This window comes from Suricata suricatta, chromosome 3 (assembly GCF_006229205.1).
Source record: "Suricata suricatta isolate VVHF042 chromosome 3, meerkat_22Aug2017_6uvM2_HiC, whole genome shotgun sequence".
In the NCBI taxonomy this organism is placed as follows: Eukaryota; Metazoa; Chordata; class Mammalia; order Carnivora; family Herpestidae; genus Suricata; species Suricata suricatta.
Window position 1 is genome coordinate 147,317,978 of NC_043702.1, and position 21,425 is coordinate 147,339,402.

At 51.0% G+C, this 21,425-nt stretch overlaps 1 protein-coding gene across 1 annotated transcript in view; it reads left to right on the forward strand.

Moving 5' to 3' along the window:
• The first annotated feature begins 1,025 nt into the window (after positions 1–1,025).
• The window catches only part of PKP1 (plakophilin 1), a 47,133-nt gene continuing 26,733 nt past the window's right edge, over positions 1,026–21,425 (forward strand). Inside the window, exons 1-2 of the mRNA XM_029933143.1 lie at positions 1,026–1,227; positions 11,265–11,371. Of these exons, the coding sequence (XP_029789003.1) occupies positions 1,026–1,227; positions 11,265–11,371 (309 nt within the window). The remainder of the gene's footprint in view (positions 1,228–11,264; positions 11,372–21,425) is intronic.

Sequence of the window (21,425 nt, forward strand, 5' to 3'; positions counted from 1 at the left end):
GGACCATGCTACATGAAGGAAACCTCACTCTGCATGTGTCCCCAGGGGCCTGTGTGTACAGGAGAATGCACACAGAAGCTCCAGAATCCTAAGTCCACAGTGGGGTAGTTTTATGGGACAGGCAGCCTTCCAGGTTTCTAGGTTAGCTTTCATTCATTCATCCATTCGAAAAAAAAAAATGATTATTGAGCCCCTAATATGTGCCAGCCCATACAAGGCTGTCTGGAGTTTCAGAGAAAATGGCGTTTTCCTCTGGCGAGCGGGCACATAGGTGTACTATTCTGTGATTTTCTTTCTCAAGCCTGTCTGGTCCTTGAGGCTTCCCCCCACCCGTCCCTTCAAGTCGACTGGCTGCCTTAGAGTAGAATGGGTCGTTCCTGTGGGATTGAGCACTCCTTTTGGACAGGGGCTCAGCCTGGAAGCCCTCACCCAGGGGGGCTCAGGACAGAAGAAGGTAGATTTCAGGCTCTCTCTGAGGGGTGAGGGGTGCTGTCAAGAAAGCCTCTTTTTTCCTCGAGAGAAGTCTCCTCGGGCTCCTGAGCTGAACACATACTTTCTCCGTGCGCGAGCAGGAAGAGGACAAAGGGGCGTCTCCCTGGGGCCTCACCTTCTGCACGTCACGGGGGAGGGAAGCGGGAGAAAGGAGCAGAGAGCAAGAAGACGCCGAGGTCCCACACTCTGGACTTGCAACCCTGCCCCCCGCCCCCGAGAGCGCTCGTTCCCGCAGCGGCAGCGCCCCTGCAGCTCGGCACCTGGCGGCGGCGCGCAGCCAGTGGAGTGGGTGGTGCAGGGCAGGGGTGGTATATCCAGTCTGACCGAGGGCGGGCCCCGCCAGTGCCAGCCGAGGGACGAGCCGGGGTGGAGGCGCCAGGAGCCGCCGCCGGGAGCCTCACGCGGACCTCTCACTCTATGGCCCTGGGGAGCCGCTGAGCGCCAGCAGAGCCGCGCCCGCCCGCCCGCCTCACCTCGCCGCCCCTCGCCGCCCCTCTCGGCTGTCGCACGCCCGGCCCGCGCCTCCCGCCGCCATGAACCACTCGCCGCTTAAGACCGCCTTGGCCTACGAATGCTTCCCCGACCAGGACAACTCGACCCTGGCTTTGCCGTCGGACCAAAAGATGAAGACCGGCACGTCGGGCAGGCAGCGCGTGCAGGAGCAGGTGATGATGACCGTCAAGCGGCAGAAGTCCAAGTCTTCCCAGTCGTCCACCCTGAGCCACTCCAACCGAGGTAAAAAGCGTGGGCGCCCGCGCGGTCCGTGCACCCCTGCCCCGCGCGCCTCGCCCTCTGCCCGGCGGCGGGGACCGAAGGTGGCGCGCATCCCGGGGCGGCCCGGAGGCGGAGTCTGCGCGGCTGTTCAGACCGGGTGGAGCGGCGGCCGGCGACCGGCTGGCGCGATCCCCGGGCTGGGGACACCGCCACGGGCGTCTCTCCAGCGCGCCGGGGCTGAGGATCTCCCGTGGGCCCTTGTCCAGGCTCAGAGCCCGGAAGGCTTTCTTCCCCAAACTGCTCCGGGAACAGTCCCAACTCTCGCCTTGGTTCCCCAGGGGTCCCCAGAGCTCTCCAGGGCTGTGTCCCCTGCCCCCCCCCCACTCCCCGTCAGATCCTTGAGGCTTTGCTTTCAACTGCGCCACCGGCAGGTAGCCGGCGCCCAGGCCGGCAGGTTCCCCGTCTAGGTGGGGCCAGTGTGTGGCTGCCGCCGAGCAAGGGAATCTCTGTGACCCGAATAGGGGCTCAAGAGAGGCCCTGCCAGTCGGGGAAGTGCCGCGGGGAACCGGGGCAAGCCCTTGGTGTGCCCCAAGCACGTTAGCGGGAGCCTCACACCTGGAAAAGGCAAGTCTGATTGGAAGGTCACCCCAGGACCACTGAGCTCCCCGAGGCTCCCTAAGGACCCGGAAGGGGGGTCTGGGATGCCCTCTTTCTTCAGTAGCTAATGCAGAAACTCCTTTTCCCACCAGTTTCTCCCTACCAACCTTGGCTTAAAGAGGAAGGGACAAGTGTCAGGAGGACGCTTGTACAGAAATTGAGGTCGGTGAGGCTGGGAATCTCAGAAGGCCCCCGGAGCTGAGCCCCCATGGTGAGCCCTTGTCTAATTTAGGTGCCTGACCACCCATCAACCCACCCCCTAACCCTGTGCTGAGGTCCCCCAAGTCTGGGAGGCTAGGAGAAAGTGAAAGGCCCCCCTGAAACTCAAGAAGGAAGGTACAGTATCAGACAGGGGCATTTGTGGAGAATTTTTAGGCCAAATACTTTAATACAAAACATTCGCAATAAGAATTACACACCAGCTAGCAATCGTTTTGTTTGTTTATTTATTTGTTTAGCTAAATTTCATAATCGCCAACAAAGATTCCACAGACTGCAAACCAGGACAGGTCAACCAAGACTTATTTATAGAGTCTGGCCCCTAAGAGAGAAGGTAGGAGGTGGGGGTGATAAAGAGGAAGGAGGCAAAGGGGACAGACCCCTGCCCACTTCCCACCACACACACACACACAGGCACCAGCTCACATTTTGTACTGCTGGTTTTTTCTTTCTTCTGGTCTCTCTCATTCCTGAGCGGCCCCTGTGTAGAGCTGAAGGAAAGAAAATGGCTGGCTGAGGACCTCCTGCACCCCAAACCTAAAGGTCTTTGCTGCTCAGTGTGCCCTTTGCCTTGGCCTGGGCTCCTGATTCCTCTCTTGCCAGAATTCCACTCAAGGTCATACAGACTCCTGGGCATTGGCCTCCCTCTCTTTTATTTATGGTTTGGTAGCTGCTTACTAGCCTTTTTTGGAAGTAAGTTTGGGATAAAAAAAAAAAAGGGTGTCCCCGTTTCTGGCCACAGTCCAGTTACAGCTCAATGCAACCTACTTTCTTCTCTGCATGGGACTCACCTATCCCTCGCTTCCCACTCCCACACCAGCCCTGACCTGAGTTCTGGGCTCACAGCTCCAAGAACATCTCAAAAATGCCAGGTTCTCCAAACACCCCTTCTTCTTCCCACCTGCGGGGATGCCAGCAAGGGTCTATCATCATGCAGTGCTCTGTTTCTGACCTTGCCCTTTGTGGGTACCATCTGTCCAGTGGGGTCTTGTTCTCTCCATCCCAAGGTCCTTCAGGGGGCTTCACCCAGGCGACAGTTGACTTCCTTGGCTAATGCATATCTCTCCAGAAACAAGCCTCTCCAAAGACTGACCCAGAAGGTGTGTCCCCTCTACCCGCAGCTTGGGCGAGGTTCCCACAGGGGCTAGTTTCCCCAGCGGCATCCTAGGTGGAAGAGGCGGTTAGATCACTTGGAGCTGGTGTTTCTGGTTTATCTGGCTTTGTTTTCATCAGATTTCTCCCTTCTCTTCATCAGAACCGCCCAAGCGTTCCCTATGTGCTCAGTGGCCATTTTACCACTTTTGCTCCCTCTTTTTGTCTTGGTGCACTTGCTGTGGCTGCTGGGAGGGGCAAGCTGGCAGTTGTAGAAGGACCATACCCCAGGTCCTTGCCTTCACCCCGCTGGGCACACTGGAATTCTCCTTCAAGAGGGAAGAGTCAGATTCTCTACAGTGTTTGGTTCTGTTGGGGCCCCGAATCCCACCAGGGCTCCTCTGGTTAAGAGCACCCGCTCCAAAGAAAGGCAGCCACACCTCACAGGCTGCCTGGTGGGGAGTAGTCACTCCTTGTACGTCATGAAAGACGGCCAGGAATAGGCTACTGGGGCTTCTGGTAATAGAAACAGCTTCTCCCCAGGGTCCTCCCCACTAGGGTTCTCTTCTCTCTTGTCCGTGAGGGGAACTGAGCCACCAAGGGCTGAAAAAGGAGTCCTGTGGAAAGTGTCTGACACCCAATATCCATTTCCACCCATGCCGTCCCCCAAACACAGCAGATGAAATAGATGCCCCATTCTGGTCCCCAGGGAGGGAGGAGAGGGCTCTGGGGTCACGAGACCCTGCAGAAGGAGGCTGCTCTGAACCTGCCTACCCATCTGGGTATTCTTGTGAAGTGGCCACTAAGTATTGCTCTCCTGTGCTTCCAGAGGGTCCTGGAGTGCATCTCGGTGTCTTCTCAGACGGTGTGGGAAGCGGGAGGAAACCCAGGGGATGGGGCTGCTCGGCCAAAGATCTTTGCTGGGAAACTTGACCTGCCTGAGGTGGGAAAGGCCCTGCTGGTGCTGATCATGAGCTGCCCTGTTAGGGGGTCAAGGGCTGGTGCACTGGTTAGGCAGCCTGAATGGAAAGACTTTTCCACATTCAGGTTCTTTAGAACTTCACTTGGCGTCTCCTCCTAAAACTTAACCCCCATCTCATTTGGTCCAACCTCAACCCCCAGCTGCCTCTGCCATGAATACACATCACACACTAAGTTTAATGACACCACCTTTCTGATTCACATCCTTCCATGCAAATCCCAAGGCTAGCCCGTCCTTGTATGGCTCACTACCTGCTTAGACATCTGTGATTTTTACTTTCAACCTTTTCCATTCTTCTCCCAAGTACCATTTCCTACCTTACATGGCCACACCTGAATTTCTCCCTGATCAGAGATAGGGTTGGGGGGACCTTCGGCTAGGGAAGGTGTCTCCCCCCTACCCATGCCCCCTCCTCATCCTGCATCTACCCCTCACTGGGCAGTTACTGCTGGAGGCACTCCTAGGGGGCAGGCTTGTGCTGGCTTGGTGGCCGTGGCATGCATAGATGGAGGTTTGTTGGCGTTTCTGTATTTGTACTTGGCTGTGTCTCAGCATAAGCCTCTGCCTGTGTGAGGCTCTGCTCATTCTACCCTCTTGAGAGTTGTCCGTTCCTGACTGCAGACCGTAGGCAGGTCTCACTTCTGGTGTTGTTTGCTCGGGACAGAAGCTGGCCCGGGAGCGAGTGAAGGGTGTCTGGCCTTCAGCTTATTCCAACAGCGAAACATCCTCATTAAACTTCAAATGAACCAATTCCTGTTTCTTTACAATGCATCTTGGCTTGAAGCTCAGGTTTTACCAGAATTTTCATTTGCCTGTTACAACACATGCAAAAATGCCAAGTATTCCAGAATGTTTCGTGGCAAATGCGGTTTCCCTGGAGCCTGCCCCTTTGCTAAGCTCATTGGCAGAGGTTTAAAAAAATATATATAAATAAATGTTTCTCCCCACACACCAAATGGTAAATACCAATAAGCCAACTGTCCAGGTCTAAAAATCTGGAAACTACTTCTGCCATTAGGGTATGACCCCCTAGAAGGTACGTGATGTTTGGACAAAGTAAGAGGGAAGAATGTTAGATATCCTCACGTCAAGTTCTCTGTAGGTGCGCGCACTCACATACACACACACCACATTGCAGTTTGTGCTAGGGCGAGAGTCCAGCCTAGTGTCAGGAGACCTGAGTTCTACCTGAATTGATTGCTGACTGCTATGTGATCTTGGGCAAGTCACTGCCTCTCTCTGGGTCTCTGCAACTGTCAGAGATTGGATTAGATCGTTTCCAGCATGTGCTGTCGTGGGTAACAGTCTTTGGAAATAAATTGTGTCACTCCCTACCTCTGCAAGCCATCCCCCCAAACCAGCGACAGCTGTCCTGCAAAAAGGCCCCTCCCCTCACTGTGTCACTCATGCTTTCCCTAACGTACCAAAAGCCATCAGGTCCACTGATCTCATACCGGGCTGTGCATTGAAATCATGTGCGGATTTTTAAAAATGTAAATGTTTGAGTACCCCCTGCAGAGATTCAAATTTAGTGAGCATGGGGGGGGGAGTGTGGGCATCAGGACTCTGAAAGGCTCCCAGGCAATTCTATGATGCACAACAAAGTTAAGTTCTGGTCCCCATCCTTCACTCACATTTAGACTCAGCATGAGGATCAGCCCCGTGGGATGCAAACACACACACACACATACACACACACACACACACACACACACACGCACAAGATTGGATAGACATCTAATGTGGTAATTGCTAAAGACAGTTTTTTAGTCTGGTTACCTTTGCCCACACTAGCCCACCACCCTGCCCCCTGTGCCAGTCCTGTCCCTGCAAGATGCTCTCACTCTCTGCCCTATCCTTAGGTTTAGTGGTGGCCAGGAACAGATGATCAGAAAGAAGCAGATGTGCTCGTGAGGGAGAGATGCGAACATGGGCCATGGCAGCACCTCTGCTCTATACCTATGCCCAGAAGAAGAGCGAGAACCACCCCAAAGTGCCTGGGAGGCTGCGCTGAACTCTCTGCCCTCCTCAGGCTCATGAAAGCATCCAGATAGGAGATGTATGTCCACAGTGCTCCCAGCTGGCCCGGGCAGAAGGAAATGGGAGAGTGTCTGGCCATTCCTCTCCCTTGAATGCCTGAATGTTCACATGGACACAGCTCCTGCCCAATCTTGAACATCACAGAGGGAGATCATCCTAGAACTGTCTTCTGGCCATTCTTATTTTCTTCTGTAAATTCCTCTTGCTATGGGCCCAGCCTTACTGAGCACCACAGGTGGAAGAAATTTCAAGCGGTGAGATGAAGGCGTTTTCAAAGCTGGAAGATAAGGAGCTTCCTTTCTTAAGTGTTTTGTGCTAAGGAAGAGATGGGCTTTACAGTATAGAAGCCAAAAGAGACTTCGATCAGCCTTAAGGGACACAGATTAAGCCGTAGATATACAGCGTGCTGTGGGACAAACCCTCTTGACTAGCAAGGGAGAGGGATCTGGGGGGAAGAGGGAGTGGAGGAGAGAGGTCTCAGGTGACCTCTGTCTCGAAGGTGCCTCCTCCAGGTAGACCCCGGTCCCAGGGTCAGGAGTGGGGTGGGGATCTAGTACAAGCAGGAGATCTCTCACTTCAGAGAGTTCCCAGCCTAACGGGGCATCTAGGCCCTGCTTTCTGGGAGAAGGGCCCGTAGGTGCACACGCATGCATGCACGCACACACATCCACGTACACACATACCCACACAATGTGCAGAAGCCACCCTCCAAGGAACACACAACCCAGCATGGAGTGAGTGGAGCAGTTGGACGGAAAGCTGACATGGTTAGGCTAGAGGGTTTAGAGTGCCCAGAGCTGGGTGGAGTCACCCCTGGGAGAAGCTGATTTTTGTGCAAGGTTTTGAATGCAGGGAGAGGGTTTGGCTGAGAAGAGAAAGAATGTTTCAGGTGCGGCGGGTGTGACCTATTTGAAAGCTTGGAGGTGGAAAAGGATGAGTCATCCCGCGAAGGTTTGGCCTGTCCCCTTTGGAGAGAGAAGTCCATATATCCTAACAAAGAAGCTGCCTCCCTTTTCAAAGCTTTGGTAGGCGAGAAAGCTTGGGTTGCCCCTATGACACAAGAGAGAATCAGATAATCTTCTCGGGCACCAAAGGGAAACAACAGCCAGGGACGCTGAAGGTCTGAGTGGTAGGTTTTCTGAAATGGCCTTATGCCCTGAAATCCTGACACAGGCCGAGACAAGCTGTGTGGACAGAGCCGCTGGAATTGCTCGTACGCTGAAGAAAGCAATACATTCTCAGACATCTGCTCTTTGACTTTGGGGTTCTGTGGGTGGGCAGATGCCTCTTGGGGACAATGCACATGGTGGGCAGGCAGCCAGCTTTATTGAGAAGCCATCATCCTTTCTTTATGACATGTGTGCCCTTCTGGAGAGAACAGTGGGAATGTAGGTGCTCAGCTACGAGAGTAGGGGTGATTCTGTGGGGTGAGCTGGGTGCTGGCGTCACCTTCCCTTATCGCTCATGACACCAAGAATCCTTCTCTGGGAGATGGCTGTGCCTGTTCTAGTGCTATTCTCAGATCCTCTGTTTTCCTGGATTACCCAGCGCCCCCCCTCCCCAGGGACCTCTTTGGGTGGGAGGAGGGTCCTTCAAGGACCCAGAGCCCATGCTGCAATGTGAGGGATGTGGAGCCTCCAGGCACCAGGAATCTAAGCACCTCTCCCATGAGGAGTGAGTAGGGAGAGCTGGTTGACAAAAAGGGCCAGCTCAGTGCAGGGTTGGCCCAGCACCACCCAGAGCCATGCCCTGTGCCCAAGATCACAGAGAAAGAAGAGACGCAATTCTTGCCTCAGTGAGTGCCCAAAGTACATGATGACGGACACTGGCACAGTCATGAGATGGAGAACTGACTACACCTTACCATGCTCCTATCTTGAGGACACAGTCAACCAGGGGTCATGGCATCAGGTAGGGTTAAACAGAAAAAGCTCCTTAGGAATGAGTTCCGGAGAAGTCAGGGGACTAGATGGAGAAGTGAACGTTGTCAGAGCTATTACCATTGCTCTCACTGAGAACCCCTGTGTTCTTGGTGTTGAACCTCACTTTCCAAGGGCAGTGTGTACCAGCCAGACACCCTAGGGTCAGGAGACGGGAGTAGCACTCTTGTTAACAGAGCTCACCTCCTGCCTGCACCTCATTGGCCATCAGGCACAATATGAAGTGTGGCTTCAGGTAGGTAACTTCTCTGGACTCCTACTCTACCTCAGAACCTTGGCCACAAGTGCAGCTACCTTTCTGCCAGAGAAGCAGTGCTGGCTGGTGTGATGGCAGCCTCATTCTCACAAGGAAGCCAAGCAAAGCATCTTACAGTGGGAGTCAGGTGATCTGAACCCCCAATTGCACATGGACCCCAGGGAGTGCCTTCAGGAGACACCGGAAGGGACCTGGAGGCCTTGCCCCCCCACCGGTGGTGAATGTTATAGCCCACACCTGCCATCACTGATGTCACCATTAGGACACAGGACTGGCTTTTGGAATTATAGGGCATTCCAGAGGTCTTATTCACCCCTGCCTCCATGACAGAGAACTCCCTACCTCCTACATGGAGAAGATTATGTGAGAGGGAGGCAGGCAGGTGCAGGACATGGAGGGAAAGATGCTTCATCTGATGACTGAGAGAGTGGGTGATGTCACTGCTGATAGATTCCCTTCTGAGAAGGGGTAGAGGCCCTGGGGGAGCCTGCCCTCCACTGGGACTCCTGGAGATGCCTCCCCTAGCAGAAGGCCTCCCTGGAGCTCCATAGAACTGTCTGTCACCACCCCAAATTTTCCATTTGAAAGCAGCTGGCTGATCCACACCTGCCCTTGGGTGAGAAATCCCTGCTCTTGAGGCAACAGCCAAGTGAACTCTGGCCTGCCAACCGCTAGAAGGGATGATAGAAGTAGGCTGGGTGGAGGAGAGTTAGATGAGGCCTGGCTGTCAGCTGCCCCAAGGCCTGACCATGCACACCTAGGGTCCTGGCTGTAGCCCCTTCCTGGTGGGAGCTGGTTCTGGGTATCAGGGCCCTGAGATTGCCTCCAGATTCCTCCTAACAAAGGCAGCCTTTCTGGAGGGGGTGCAAGAGGGGACAGGGGCAACTTCCTGAGAAAGGGAGAGGAACAAGCTGTCTGTGCTCATCTGAGGAGCTTAGAGTAAGTCAGAAGCTCAGGGGGAGTCCTCCTTGGGAGTCAGGCCTGGGCCTGCAGGACACTTCTGGGAGAACCCTGAGGCAGGCAGCAAAGGAGGTGCTGGAATGGCCTTTGATGTCTCCTCATCTTCCTTACTAGCTTCTCTGAATGCCATAGGGTATGGGTTACCATAATCACATAGTCCTGGAACACTGGAGCTGTATGGAGTCTTTGGAGTGTACAGAAGCCAACCCCTTCTTTCTCCAGAAGAAGTGAGACCAAGAGAGAGCAAATGACTTGCTCACATGTCAGAGCCAAGACCAATGTCAAAACTCTAGGCTCCCAGGGCAAACTGTCTCTGCCATAGCCAATAACCTTAATGGCTTGTTGGTCCTCCATGATGCAGGAGTGGTAGTCAGGGGCAGTGCCCCCTTCTATGTGCTATGGGGTGGTCATCTGGCTGGCTGTGGGAGGAGGAGGTGGCACCAGGCAGAGACACCTGCCACATTCCACCTGCTGCCCCCTCTGCTAGTCCTTCTGCCCTCAACCCAGATACTCTAGTCCCCCCACCGGCCCAAAAATATTTGGGAGTCTGAGTGGGTTCGGAAGATGGGGAAGGAGCTAATTTGGCCAACTGAGATCACTGTCAAACCCTTCCTCCTAGACAGGGTTTCAGATTCTGTAGTCTGACCATCACTTCAAAGAAGTAGCCATCCCCCTTAGGAGACTCTTACTGGATCCCACTTTCCTTTTTTTCCCAGAAGGCTAATCATCTAATAAGAGTGTGGGGCAAGGCTTGCTCAGAATGTCCAGACCATAGAGCCATGGCTTTTCCCTAATGCAGGTCCCAGTGTGGGGAATGGGACAGTAGACAAGATGTGAGTCAGGGTACAGACCACAGGGCAGTGTGTGTGTAGATATAGGAGAGATTGCCTTGGCAGGGCTGGTCAGAAGAAGCTTCCCCAAAGGGATGAGGTCTTGAGCTTGGCCTTGAAAGATAGGTGAGATCTGAATGTTGTGGCTGAGAAGGGAAGGCAGACTCTTCAAAGGGCATGGTATAAGCAAAGCCATGGGCATGTCACGGTCAGCCATGTTTCAAAGACAGTAAGACAGCAAACAGACCAGCTTTTGCAGTGTTGGGACTATCCTTTGGGGCCCACCTGCCATCTGGTGAAGGGGAGAAGAGAAGGTAACCCCACCAGCAGTTCAAAACCCAGTTCCGATTTCTGCGATTCAAAGCCATTTTGCTGCTAATAACCCTAATGACACTCTGTCCTCTTGCAGAGCCTATCATTTGTGGGTCTCCAAGCACTCCAAAAACATTAATTAATCCTCATCAGGGCCTTTGAGGTTGATGGCCACCCCCCGCTTCACCATCTGGAGCACCTAGAGGATGAAGGAAGGGACAAAAGATTACCTCGTCACTAGTGGGGGCCGGCCTGACATTTGAAACAAGAGTCCTGCCCTGAATTGGCCTCTGATCAGTCCTTACTGCTCTGTGGCCCTGACCTTGGGACTCTGGACCAGGAATGCTGAGATCCTGCCAGCATCCCCCCAGTGGGAAGCTTATCCTTGTGGAACACGGAGTCGTGATTCCCTTGAATGGAATGGCAGTGCTCCGAGGCCCTCCAGGCCAACTCCTGACTTGTAGGTGTCAAACCACCCCAAGCCCAGGGAGACATTCAGTCAGCCCAGGAAGGACTCAGCCATGATTGACAGAGCTGTCCCTGAAACAGTCTGCCTGGGCCCTTCCTTGGCCATGGCTGTGGAGGAGGTAGAGTAGAGAGACAGGGAAGGCAAGTAGATGATGTATTTCCTATCCTCCTCCCTGAAGAGCTGAGACCTGGTCTCTTCCATGGGACATGGTGGACCTGGACACAGAGGTGATGCCATGGGGAGGAGAGGTGAGTGAAGAGGGTGGCCATCACTGTCCTAACCTCCTGCCTTTGTCCTGAAGGTTCCATGTATGATGGCTTGGCCGACAATTACAACAACTATGGGACCACCAGCCGGAGCAGCTACTATTCCAAGTTCCAGGCGGGGAATGGCTCATGGGGATATCCGGTAAGGAGATGCTTGCGTTCAAAAATACCTGAGATGTTGGGGGATGGTTTAGGGTTTGTAGTGGAGCAAACCTGCACTGGGTGCTGAGCAGAGTGATACAGGATGGGAAGGGGCTGCTTTGGTCCATAAGGTGAGGCCCGAGATCCCTGACCAGGTCCTTCTGCTTGGCCATTATTTCATAGATGGCTGTTAGTGCAGGCTTCTGATTGGGCTGATTGGATATTTGTGTCTCAAATAAGAGCAGTTTAGAAAAAGCATAAAGAGAACAGCATATTTTTTAAGTCCGTTTTCCAAAATGTCTGATACCATCATGGATTTGAGAGAAGTTTGAATTCTGGAGGTCCATTTGCAGATTAACTTAAATGTTTCTAGGAAACTCCTGAAGGGACCTCTCTGCTCAATATGTGCTGATGACCAAGGAGGGGGCTCTAGAAGTCCCCTGGGGCTAGGAGAGCATGTTCCCTGCTGTGACTCTTGGATGAGAGGGTACATGCTGGAATGTAGCATTGCTTGAGTTTATAAGTTGGAAAGGGGAGCCTGCCTGGCTCAGTTGGTAAAGCATGCAACTCTTGAGCCCAGGGTCATGAGTTCGAGCCCTATGTTGGATGTGTGTATGTGTCTGTAAGTTGGATAAATCTGGATTCAAATACTAGCTCTGCTATTCACTGGGCATGTGACCCTGGGCAAGATATTTCTAACTCTGGGCCTCAGCTTCCTCACATATAAAATGTATAAAACAAAGTCTTCCTCATGAGGTTATTCATCATCAGGATTAAATGAAATAATGTGCATGAAAAGAAAACCTAATGATAATTAGTGTTAAAGTCATTTTTTAAAATTAACATAGGTAGAGATTATTCCAGATCCTTTGATCTTGGCCCTATCTCTGTCTTTCTGTGTGATTTCAAACCACTATGCCCATCCATCCATTACTGAACAGATATTTATTTACCCTACCTCTGCACCAAAGTCTGTGGTAAATACTCTGGTTCCACCATACACACCAGCGTAGAAACTCTCTTTACTCTAAAATCAGGGGTACTGGGCTAAGTGACACCCAAGTTTTCTCCCTGTTTCCAAATTCTATGACTTTCATTTATTTTTGCAAATTTCAGCATAAGCCTGTATGGTTCTTGGGAATTCTTTTGTGAGGCATTACGCAGATGGGGCTAAAGGCTGCTTTTCCATGGGAATCTGGGCCACTGTCTTCTTGGAGCTCCAGGTGTCAGTGCTGTTGGCTTTGAGACCACATTACTTACAGATGTCACCCCTGAGTGTCAGGGTCCCAGGCAAGGAAGAAGATTTACAAGTCGGGTGTTCTTTTTGTTGTCAGCTTGAGCCTTCCTTCCTAAGTGCTTGCTGGGGCTAATTTTGGAGTATTTGTCTTTCTTGGATGTGACAGGTTAGGAACTAAAGGGAGGAATTAACTAGGTATCCTGCAAATTTATTTCCCTCCTATCTTTTCTCATTTGTTGATGTCAACTGATACCCTCAGAGCCACATATAGTTGACTGAGCCCATAAGATCAAGGCACAGATGTGAATAAAGTACTCTGACACCAAGAGTGATGACCAGACAATCTGACTTAGAGAAAATGACTTAGTAATGCAGTATAAGGGATTATATGAGACCCAGGGAAGGCAGATCACTGGACCAGACTAGACATCAGAATGAATAATCATGCTCACAGGGTGGATGCTACATATCTTTACGTATATTTTGTTACACATTAGAGCCTAGAAAGCTTAGGTTCTATTTGGCTTCTGCTACTCCATGCTCTGTGACTTTGGATAAACCTCTTGACTTCTCTGAGTATGTTTTTGCATCTATAAAATGGGAATGAAGCTATCTGTGTGTGTACTTCACCCACAGGTTGGTGTTACATTAACTGTGAGGTGCTATCAGATGGACAGTGTGGGGTCATTACACATGGAAATTTATAGCCAAGAACTGCAAAGGCACTCTTTCGGTGTTTCTTAAGAAAAAAAATCCCCACATGGCCCACGTGGCGCATTTCTTCTGGTTGATTAACTCAGTCTTCAGTAATCTTAGCAGCTCTTGATGCTCACAAACTACCGTCATCCCTCCCTGCACCTATTTTCTGACAATCCACTAAAATTCCTTCCCTTTCCCGCACCCTAAGGCCCAACCCTTCTCGCTCCGTCTTCGCTGGCGGGACTTCAGACATGACTCATGTCAGGGCAGCTGCTGAGGCACGTCCTGTCTCCTCTCAGTTCAGGAGGGGCTATGGGAACGGAGAAGAGCTGAGCACACATGAGGGTTTGGCAGAAGGAGAGGGTGAGGAAGGGAGGAAATGGAATAATTGATATTGGAGCCAGGCATATAATCAGCCAAGGACTGGGCAAAACCAAACAGGGCCAGGACTTCGGAAGAAGGCGAGAGGGACAAAAGGTAATAGAGATCAGTGGCGGTGAGATATTCCATGCCTGTGGAATTTTTCCATGGAGGGTGCAAGTGGCAAAAGACGATTTCCTCTCCTCTCTTTTGGTGAAACCAATATGGCGACATCCTCTCCTCTCTTTTGGGAAACCAATATGGGCAGAAAGCAGGGAGTGAGGGGAGCAGGGTGTGGTGGGTCTGTACAAGCCTCGTCAGCGAGTTTCAGCAGTTTCTGAGCTGCTGAGGACCTTTTCCTACAGATACTTCACGTTCCCTCAGTCAGCCAACTTGTATTGAGCAACTCCAGGGCGGGGCAGGGAGCTAGGCGCGCTGTGGATGCACCCATGAAGAGATTCATCTGCCTTTGGCCTCAGTGAACTTGCAGTCAAGTTGAAAGAAGCAAGGAGGTCAAGAGTCAAATTGAATCCTGGAATATCCTGGAATATTGCAGCAGTTATGCCATTGCCCAAAATATATATTTTCTAGATATTTTAGATTTTAGATACATATTTTTTAGATTTTTTTCTAGATTTTAAAAAATATATAACTGTCAGTGTCATTTTAGGAGCCATATGAGAAAACCAGTCTTGTTCCTTTATTGTCATGGCCTGTGTTTGACCAGAAACAATATTATTAACCCCTTTGAGCACCTCACTCCTCACTCCTTGTGCAGATGGGGCTAAAGGCTGCTTTTCCATGGGGATCTGGGGACTGTCTTCTTGGAGCTCTAGGTTTCAGTGCTGTTTGCTTTCAGGCTGCGTTGCTTACAGATGTCACCCGAGTGTCAGCATCCCGGGCAAGGAAGAAGGTTTACAAGTCAGGTGTTCCAATTACAAATACCAAATGAACTTCAAGTAACAAAGATCTGAAGCATATATTTTATTTAAATATGCAAAGGATCTGCAGGCAATTCCAAAAGGAAAGCTCTAAAAATATTTAAAAAGCAGTGGTGTTACCCTATGATTTTATCTTATATTCTACATCAGCCATAGCTTTCTAATTTAAGTGTGTATATATATATTTATATATATAAGTTATCATTTATATATAACATATAATTGTACCACTTGGAATCTATGATCACTGATATTGCAAATTAGGAAAATTAAACAGAGGGAGTCTTTAAACTTAAAACATTTAGTTGGTGAGACACACAAAAAGCATCAAGGGGCTTTCGGAAAAGAAAAGATTGATCCAAAGAAAGTCATTGGTCTAGTCAGCACTCTGCTGGCCACTCCAACCTCCTCGTCCTTCTGGAGGACAGCAGGGGCCCCAGGGTCCCAGCTTCAGGGAGAAGGAGGTGCCAGGTGAGGTGGGGCAAAGGATGGGGCAAGTTTTAGCCTTACTGCTTGATTTCTCAGATAAACAGACTCTGTTATTCTGTCCCAGTTCTCAGAACCAGACTAGCGGAATATTAGAGCCCCAGTGAGGATTACCCAGGCCCAGAGAGGATACAAGACTCATGGAAGGTCACACAGCTGGTTAATGTGACAGCAGACTAGATCCCTGGCCTCCTAACTCCTAATCTAATGGAGTTTTGTTTTCCTTACTCCGGACTTTTGATGGTCCTTTTATGTGGGGTTTTGGTTTGGCTTGGTTTGGTTTTGCATCTCAATATTTTAACACTGCCACCATGTTTTAGGGACCTGCAAGAGATCTGTGAGTTTGGATTCCTTAATTTCCTTCTTCCTCCTGTCCTCCAACCGAATTTCCTCTTTCCCTGAGGAGTCAGCCTAGCTCAAATGAAGCAGGAGAGCTGCCATTTGTTTCTTTCCTAAACTCAAGCAGAATTCACTCAGCTGTAAGGGTTAATGGAGTTCAGGGCATGGGGACCAAATAAAATCCAATGAAATACACTATTTGGGACATATTTATACTCGAAAATTATTCGTTGTTTACCTGAAATTCAGGGAAACAAGGTATCCTCCCACACGTTCCTTGTAATAAAAACAAGACTCCCTCTAGGGCTCCTTTCCTAGCCCAGGGCCCAAGCATAATTACCCCAAGCCATGGCCATCTCTGGGGAGAACATGGAAGCTGTTTGACTCCTGGTAGGGGTCCTCGGAATGGGTCCCTTGAATACCTTCCTCGGGGTCAGCTGCGACCAAGATGAGGGGAACAAAGAGCTAGAAGCACAGCCCTTCCATTCCCAAGCTGGAAATGGGGTTTGTCCTAGAGGAAGCTGAGGCAAGTGCACAATTTTGATTTCCAGGGAATGTTTCTGGATTAAGATAATAATCTCCTTTTCTATCAGCTCCACCTTGAAAAAGTTTCCCTACTTATAAATTAGGAAGCACATCTTGAACTTCAGGTGTTCTGGGAGTCACATCAAGTGAAATGTTCTTTGGTTATGGATTGAACTAGACCATCCTGCCCAGGGGCTGATTTGCAGAAGGGAGAGGCCATGCCAAACCTTATCAGCCAGGAGATCTGGGCTAGGGATACCTTGAGGACCACCATATTGAATCACTCAGCTGTGCTCAGTTAAGTCCAGCCCAATGCTCCTGAGAGTGAGAATCCCCACGAGTATAACCAGGGAAAATTCTGCCATTGTCCTGTTTATAGACCCTGTTTCTCTACGTTAATCCAGTATTCACTAGTAAATCTTTCTCATTTGAAGCTGCCTAACTGACATGTCAGTAGTTGATGATCCATCCATGACAGAGTTTTATGGGCAATGCGCTAGGGACCCTCTCCCTGAGAAGAACAGATCCTTCCCACCTCAAGCCCAAAGCCCCCTGGGTGGCCTTCTTTTGCAGATGAGAGGGCTGGAGTTGCGTGAAGCTTTCACAGGGGATGGGAAACCCAAACACAGTCTTCTTCAGTTAGCCATGTGGCTGGGCCAAGGCAGGGCTCTGGGACAGGTACTACAGAGGACCTGCCACAAAGAAACATGACAGGATCCTTGCCCTTGAAGCAGAGGAGACCATTTTTACCAATCCACAATTAATGCAGTCCATTCCCAGAAACAGCCTGGCATGAAGGAAAATCCTTACACTTTGGCCAGGAACTTTGGATCCACATCCCGGCTCTGCCCCTTACCTGGCTCTATGACCAAGGCAAGTTCTTAACCTGACTGAGCCTCTGCTTGCCCATCTCTGAAATGGGTGAAAGTTCTTAATTTGAAAAGGCAGTAAGTGTTATGGATAAGGCATGGCAGATTCGTAATGGGGGGCCTGAATTCTAGTCTCAGCTGGGCTGTAACAAGCTGAGGGATCTGGGGTGGTCTTCACCTGTCCAGCCTTTGGTTGCCCCATCCATGGAGTAAGGCAGTTGGATTAGATCCTAGCCAAGGACCCATTTGGCTCCAACTTCTCAGGTACTGTGTGATGGAGAGCTGAGTCTGAGTAGCTGCAGGGCCCCATAACCAGCCTACATGGTGGGCTCCCTGGAAGCGGCCGGATGGGGTGGGGGCTGGGCAGGGCAGATCCTCCCGCTGAGACCTCTACTTCTGCTTATGGATGAATAAGGCTTCTACACTTCCTCCTTGCTTTCATCTGAGCATCTCCAAGCACCAGGAAAACAGCAGTTAATTAACCCTTGCAACAGGATGGAAAGGTGGTAGGACTTCATTTACTTTAGCTTTCCAGAGAGGAAAGAGGCTCAGCAAATGGCTCTGCCTAGCAGCTACCCTGACTTAAAAAGTCAGGCTCAACCTCCTCCCCTGCTCCCATTTCTCAACTGTGAACGTCACTTTCCAGAGTCGCCAGCTGGGTTCCTTGGGCAGTGCCTGCTGGGTGCCTCTGTTCTTGAAAAGTCCAGGAGAAGGGGAGAATCTGAGTGGATACAGACTCCTTCTCCCAAGCAGGCATGGCTTCTGCTCTAAGAGGGAGTGATTGATGTGTTTGCCAACTCAGTGTCCCTGCTGCCAGCCCGTGACTCACCCCCACTCAGCCCCGGGAGATAGGAGGGTCCTACAAAGGCCCCGGGCTCTCACCCAACAAGAAGAGACAATGATCCTACTTGCCGAGGGACAGAATGTGCCCGAGAGAATAAGGTGAGGGAGCGAGAGCTGGCAGGGCTGGCTCCCAGGGGACCCCTCCCTGTGGAAAGCAGTAGCTTGGCTTGTGGCGTGTTTTCACAGACACCTTGCTGAGCCCAGAGACACTCCTATATTTAAACCATGGAGAAGAAACCTATGGCGAATGGCTGTATCTGGGGTGTCCCTTGGGGATGGTCCCTCTTTGTAAGCTGTAGTCCACTGGAGGGGCTCTGCTTCCCATGGGAGAAGTTTGCGCTGCCAGTTGGGGGCTCAGTGAGGAGCTTCCTTTAGGGCTTGATTTCCCTGCATCACTGATTTCAGCCTCTTAGGGAGATCTGCAGCCCCTCCTCCCGGATAAGGTCTGGGTGAGCCAGGGAGGACTCTTCAGAGGCCAAAGATAAGGTAGAGAAAAGGAACTGGATGTGGAGTTCTCCATCACTGCCCAAGCGACTGTTGCTGGGACTCCTCTCCCCGCCCCCCCCCACCCCCAGCCAGGCCTCGGGTTTATGATCAGCAGGACTAGACAGTGACTCTGACCATCCCTGCAGCTCTGATATTCCAGATCCTGGGCCTTCCGCAGGGGAGAGGAGTCAGGCAACACCTCCCATGTCCACACCATGGACTTGCAAAGGGCTGAGAATGTGGTTCCCGTGAGTACACGCAGGGAGCTTCCAACAGTGGGCTTCAAGCCAAGAAGAGCAGGCCAGGCTGCTGGAGGAGCTGAGCTTGGAATGAGGTGTGAAAGGAGAGGGGGGTGCTCTCAGCAGAGAGCACGCAGTGGAGAAACGCTCCTAGGGGCTTGGTCTGACAGTAGCCCCTCGGTCCTTTTTCCTGACTGATCACCCCCAAGGAGGGTGGCTGTTTGCATGTTGCACAGCCCCAGAGTTCTCAGCAGCCCCCCTGGCCTCCTGCACCCAATTCCTGGGGGCATGGGACCCACGGTGCCCCTCTGAGCGGAGCAAGCCTACTGCTCACATCTTCCTTCAGTCCCTGAGGAGCACCAGACCCAGGAGAAGGCAGTGAGGGGCCCCATGGGGAAGGGAAGGCGCGGCAATTTGGTCAGAATGCTCAGGGAGAGATGTCACTGTCAAGGGACTCAGCGGGGCAACGATAGAGCTGGCGGGCAGCAGGGGGCTTAGACAGCCCCAGACCCGTCAGCAGCTGTCACCGCTCGGACAGTGCGCCAGAGGGAATTCCACACCCCTCACGAGAGACAGCAGAGCCCATTTTACATCTTCCTTCAGCCTAGTCTATGCTGGGGTGCACCTGGGGCTCCATTTCTTCCAGCCTGACAGATACTGTGAGGCGGCAAATCCACGGCCACACAGAACAGAATTACGCCTTCTTCCAAGAAGGAAGATGACACGCATTGGTCGCTATTCTCACCTTCCAACTCACACATATTCCAAGTAGAGCCTCTGCGACTTTAGAGGGAAGATTTGAAGAATCAAGGATGATTGTAAACTTCTTTATTTTGCTCCAGAAGAAAATTTAGTGGAGTTCGGGGCCTGGGTTTTGTTTTGTGGGTTGTTTTGTTTTGTTTTGTTTTTTTGGTCCTGACAAGAACTAATCTACTCAACCAACAAGTCTTTAACAACTAAAGGAGGAAACAACAGCATAAGAGAGGATATATAATTAAATGCTATTGTGTACAGCACAAGCTAACCTAAACCTCTCTGGGCCTCAGTTTCCTCATCTGTAAATGGCAGGGTGGACCAGGTGACCTGCCAGCCTCCTTCCCCAGCTCCAGACCCAGACCCCCGAAGAAGCAAAAGGTTTGGGCGTGGGCCCCCTATGGGACGAGCAGGCAGGTGAGAGACCTTGCGGGACCACCACAGGCCGCCCACCCCCTCCAACCTTCCACAGCCCGCTCTCACGGGGGATGAACTCGAACTCGATCCTCGGCATCCCTATCATTTAATAATCCCTTGAATTAGTGCAGCATTTTGAATTTACACAAAGTGCTCATGTTTTTCTTTCCCCACTTGATCCTTCAGTGTTTGTGAGATCAGTAGGTGAACCAGGTATTATTATTCTGATTTTATGTGCAGGGAAATCAAGCTGCAGAAAAGTGCAGGGACTTGCCCGGTACCTCACAGGTAGACTTGGCAGAACTGAGTCCGGAGGCCCAGTGGGCCAGAGTGAGTCAGGATCTCTCCTGCCAGGGGTGCTGCAAATGCTCCCAAGCCAGGAAGTGGCAGAGGGGGGCGAGGGAGCAGCGGGGATGAGGACAGGACGGAGAGTCATGAAAACAAAGCCCTGGGTAGATCTTCTGATGCCTCTTTTCTGGTTTGGGAGTCTTCCTTTTGTCACAGAGCTCAGGAGACAAATGCAGCAGCATTTCCCAAGTGGGTGGAAGAGCCATCCCCACCCCTCGCTAGGGTGGGGCTCAGCATTCTCCCCCGGGGCCTGGCAAGTCTCTACGGAGGCCTTCCTGCCCCAGGAAAGCAAACTCAGCTAAAAAACAAAATCCAATCAAATGGGGGGTGGAGGTGGGAGAGAAGCAGCTTTGGGGCTCTAGACCCCGGCCCTGCCCCTCCTACTCCTCAGCGGGGCACACAAGGACAGGGCCTGAAGGGGATAAAGGTGGGATTGGTGGGGTGTTGCTAGACTGGGAAGGAGGCTGTTTGTGACTTCAGTGAGGGCTGAATCAGAGAATGCCGAAGTCCGAATCAGAGAGGATCAGAGAGGTGAGGTGACTCCCCAAGGCTGCACAGGGAAGAACCAGGACCCAAACCTTGATCTTCCAACTCCTTGCCAGGAGCACCTTGTCACATGGTAACATCTGGGCACACTTGTCACTGTGCACCACAGTGTTTCCCAAACCCCAGTCACCTGCAGTCTGCTGTCACAATTTCTATGAAATTATCAACCTACTAATATTTACTTATTTTTAATGTACTTGCACTTAAATTTCAAGAGGAATTTTTAAAGGAAAATTTATATCACTAACCCAAAAGTAAAAAAAACAACAACACAAAACAGTATTCTTTGCATAGATGAATCTTTGGGAAGCTTCTGGGTCACAAACTCATCACTCAGGATAATTTTCCTAAAGCTGATCTAGCAGGTCAGGTAAAGCCAAGAGCCAAGGAGAAAAGTGACAAAGTGGAGCCCCTTCCCCAAATGACCATCACCTGCCTGACTGAATAGTTTTTTTTTTTTCAAACAGAGCATTTAAAGATGATTTTGTTAACCTTTTGACCCCACCTTCACCCATTTCTCCAACCCCCCACCCCTACTTCTGGCAGACATCAGCCTGTTCTCTGTATCTGTAAGCTTGGTTTTTGTGCTTCTGTTTTGGGGTTTATGGGTTTGGGGGGGAGGATGGGATTTATACTCCACATAGAAGAAAGATCATATGATATTTGTCTTTCTCTGTCTGACTTACTTACCTTAGCATCATGCCCCAAAGGTCCATCCATAGTGTCGCGAATGACAACATTTAATTCTTTTTATGGTTTAATAATGTTCCAGGGTCTTAGCTTGGGCAAACCATGCAGTACTTAATATATAGTAGCAGAAGATTTACTATTGAAGCTTGAAAAGATGGAGTTCTTTGTGTGCAATCTTTCATTTATGCATGTGAGAGGGTTTTCTTTTCTTAATATTTTTACACTGTAGTACTTGTTTTCCTTGTTGGGGTGTTTGCTTATTTAATACATTCCATCA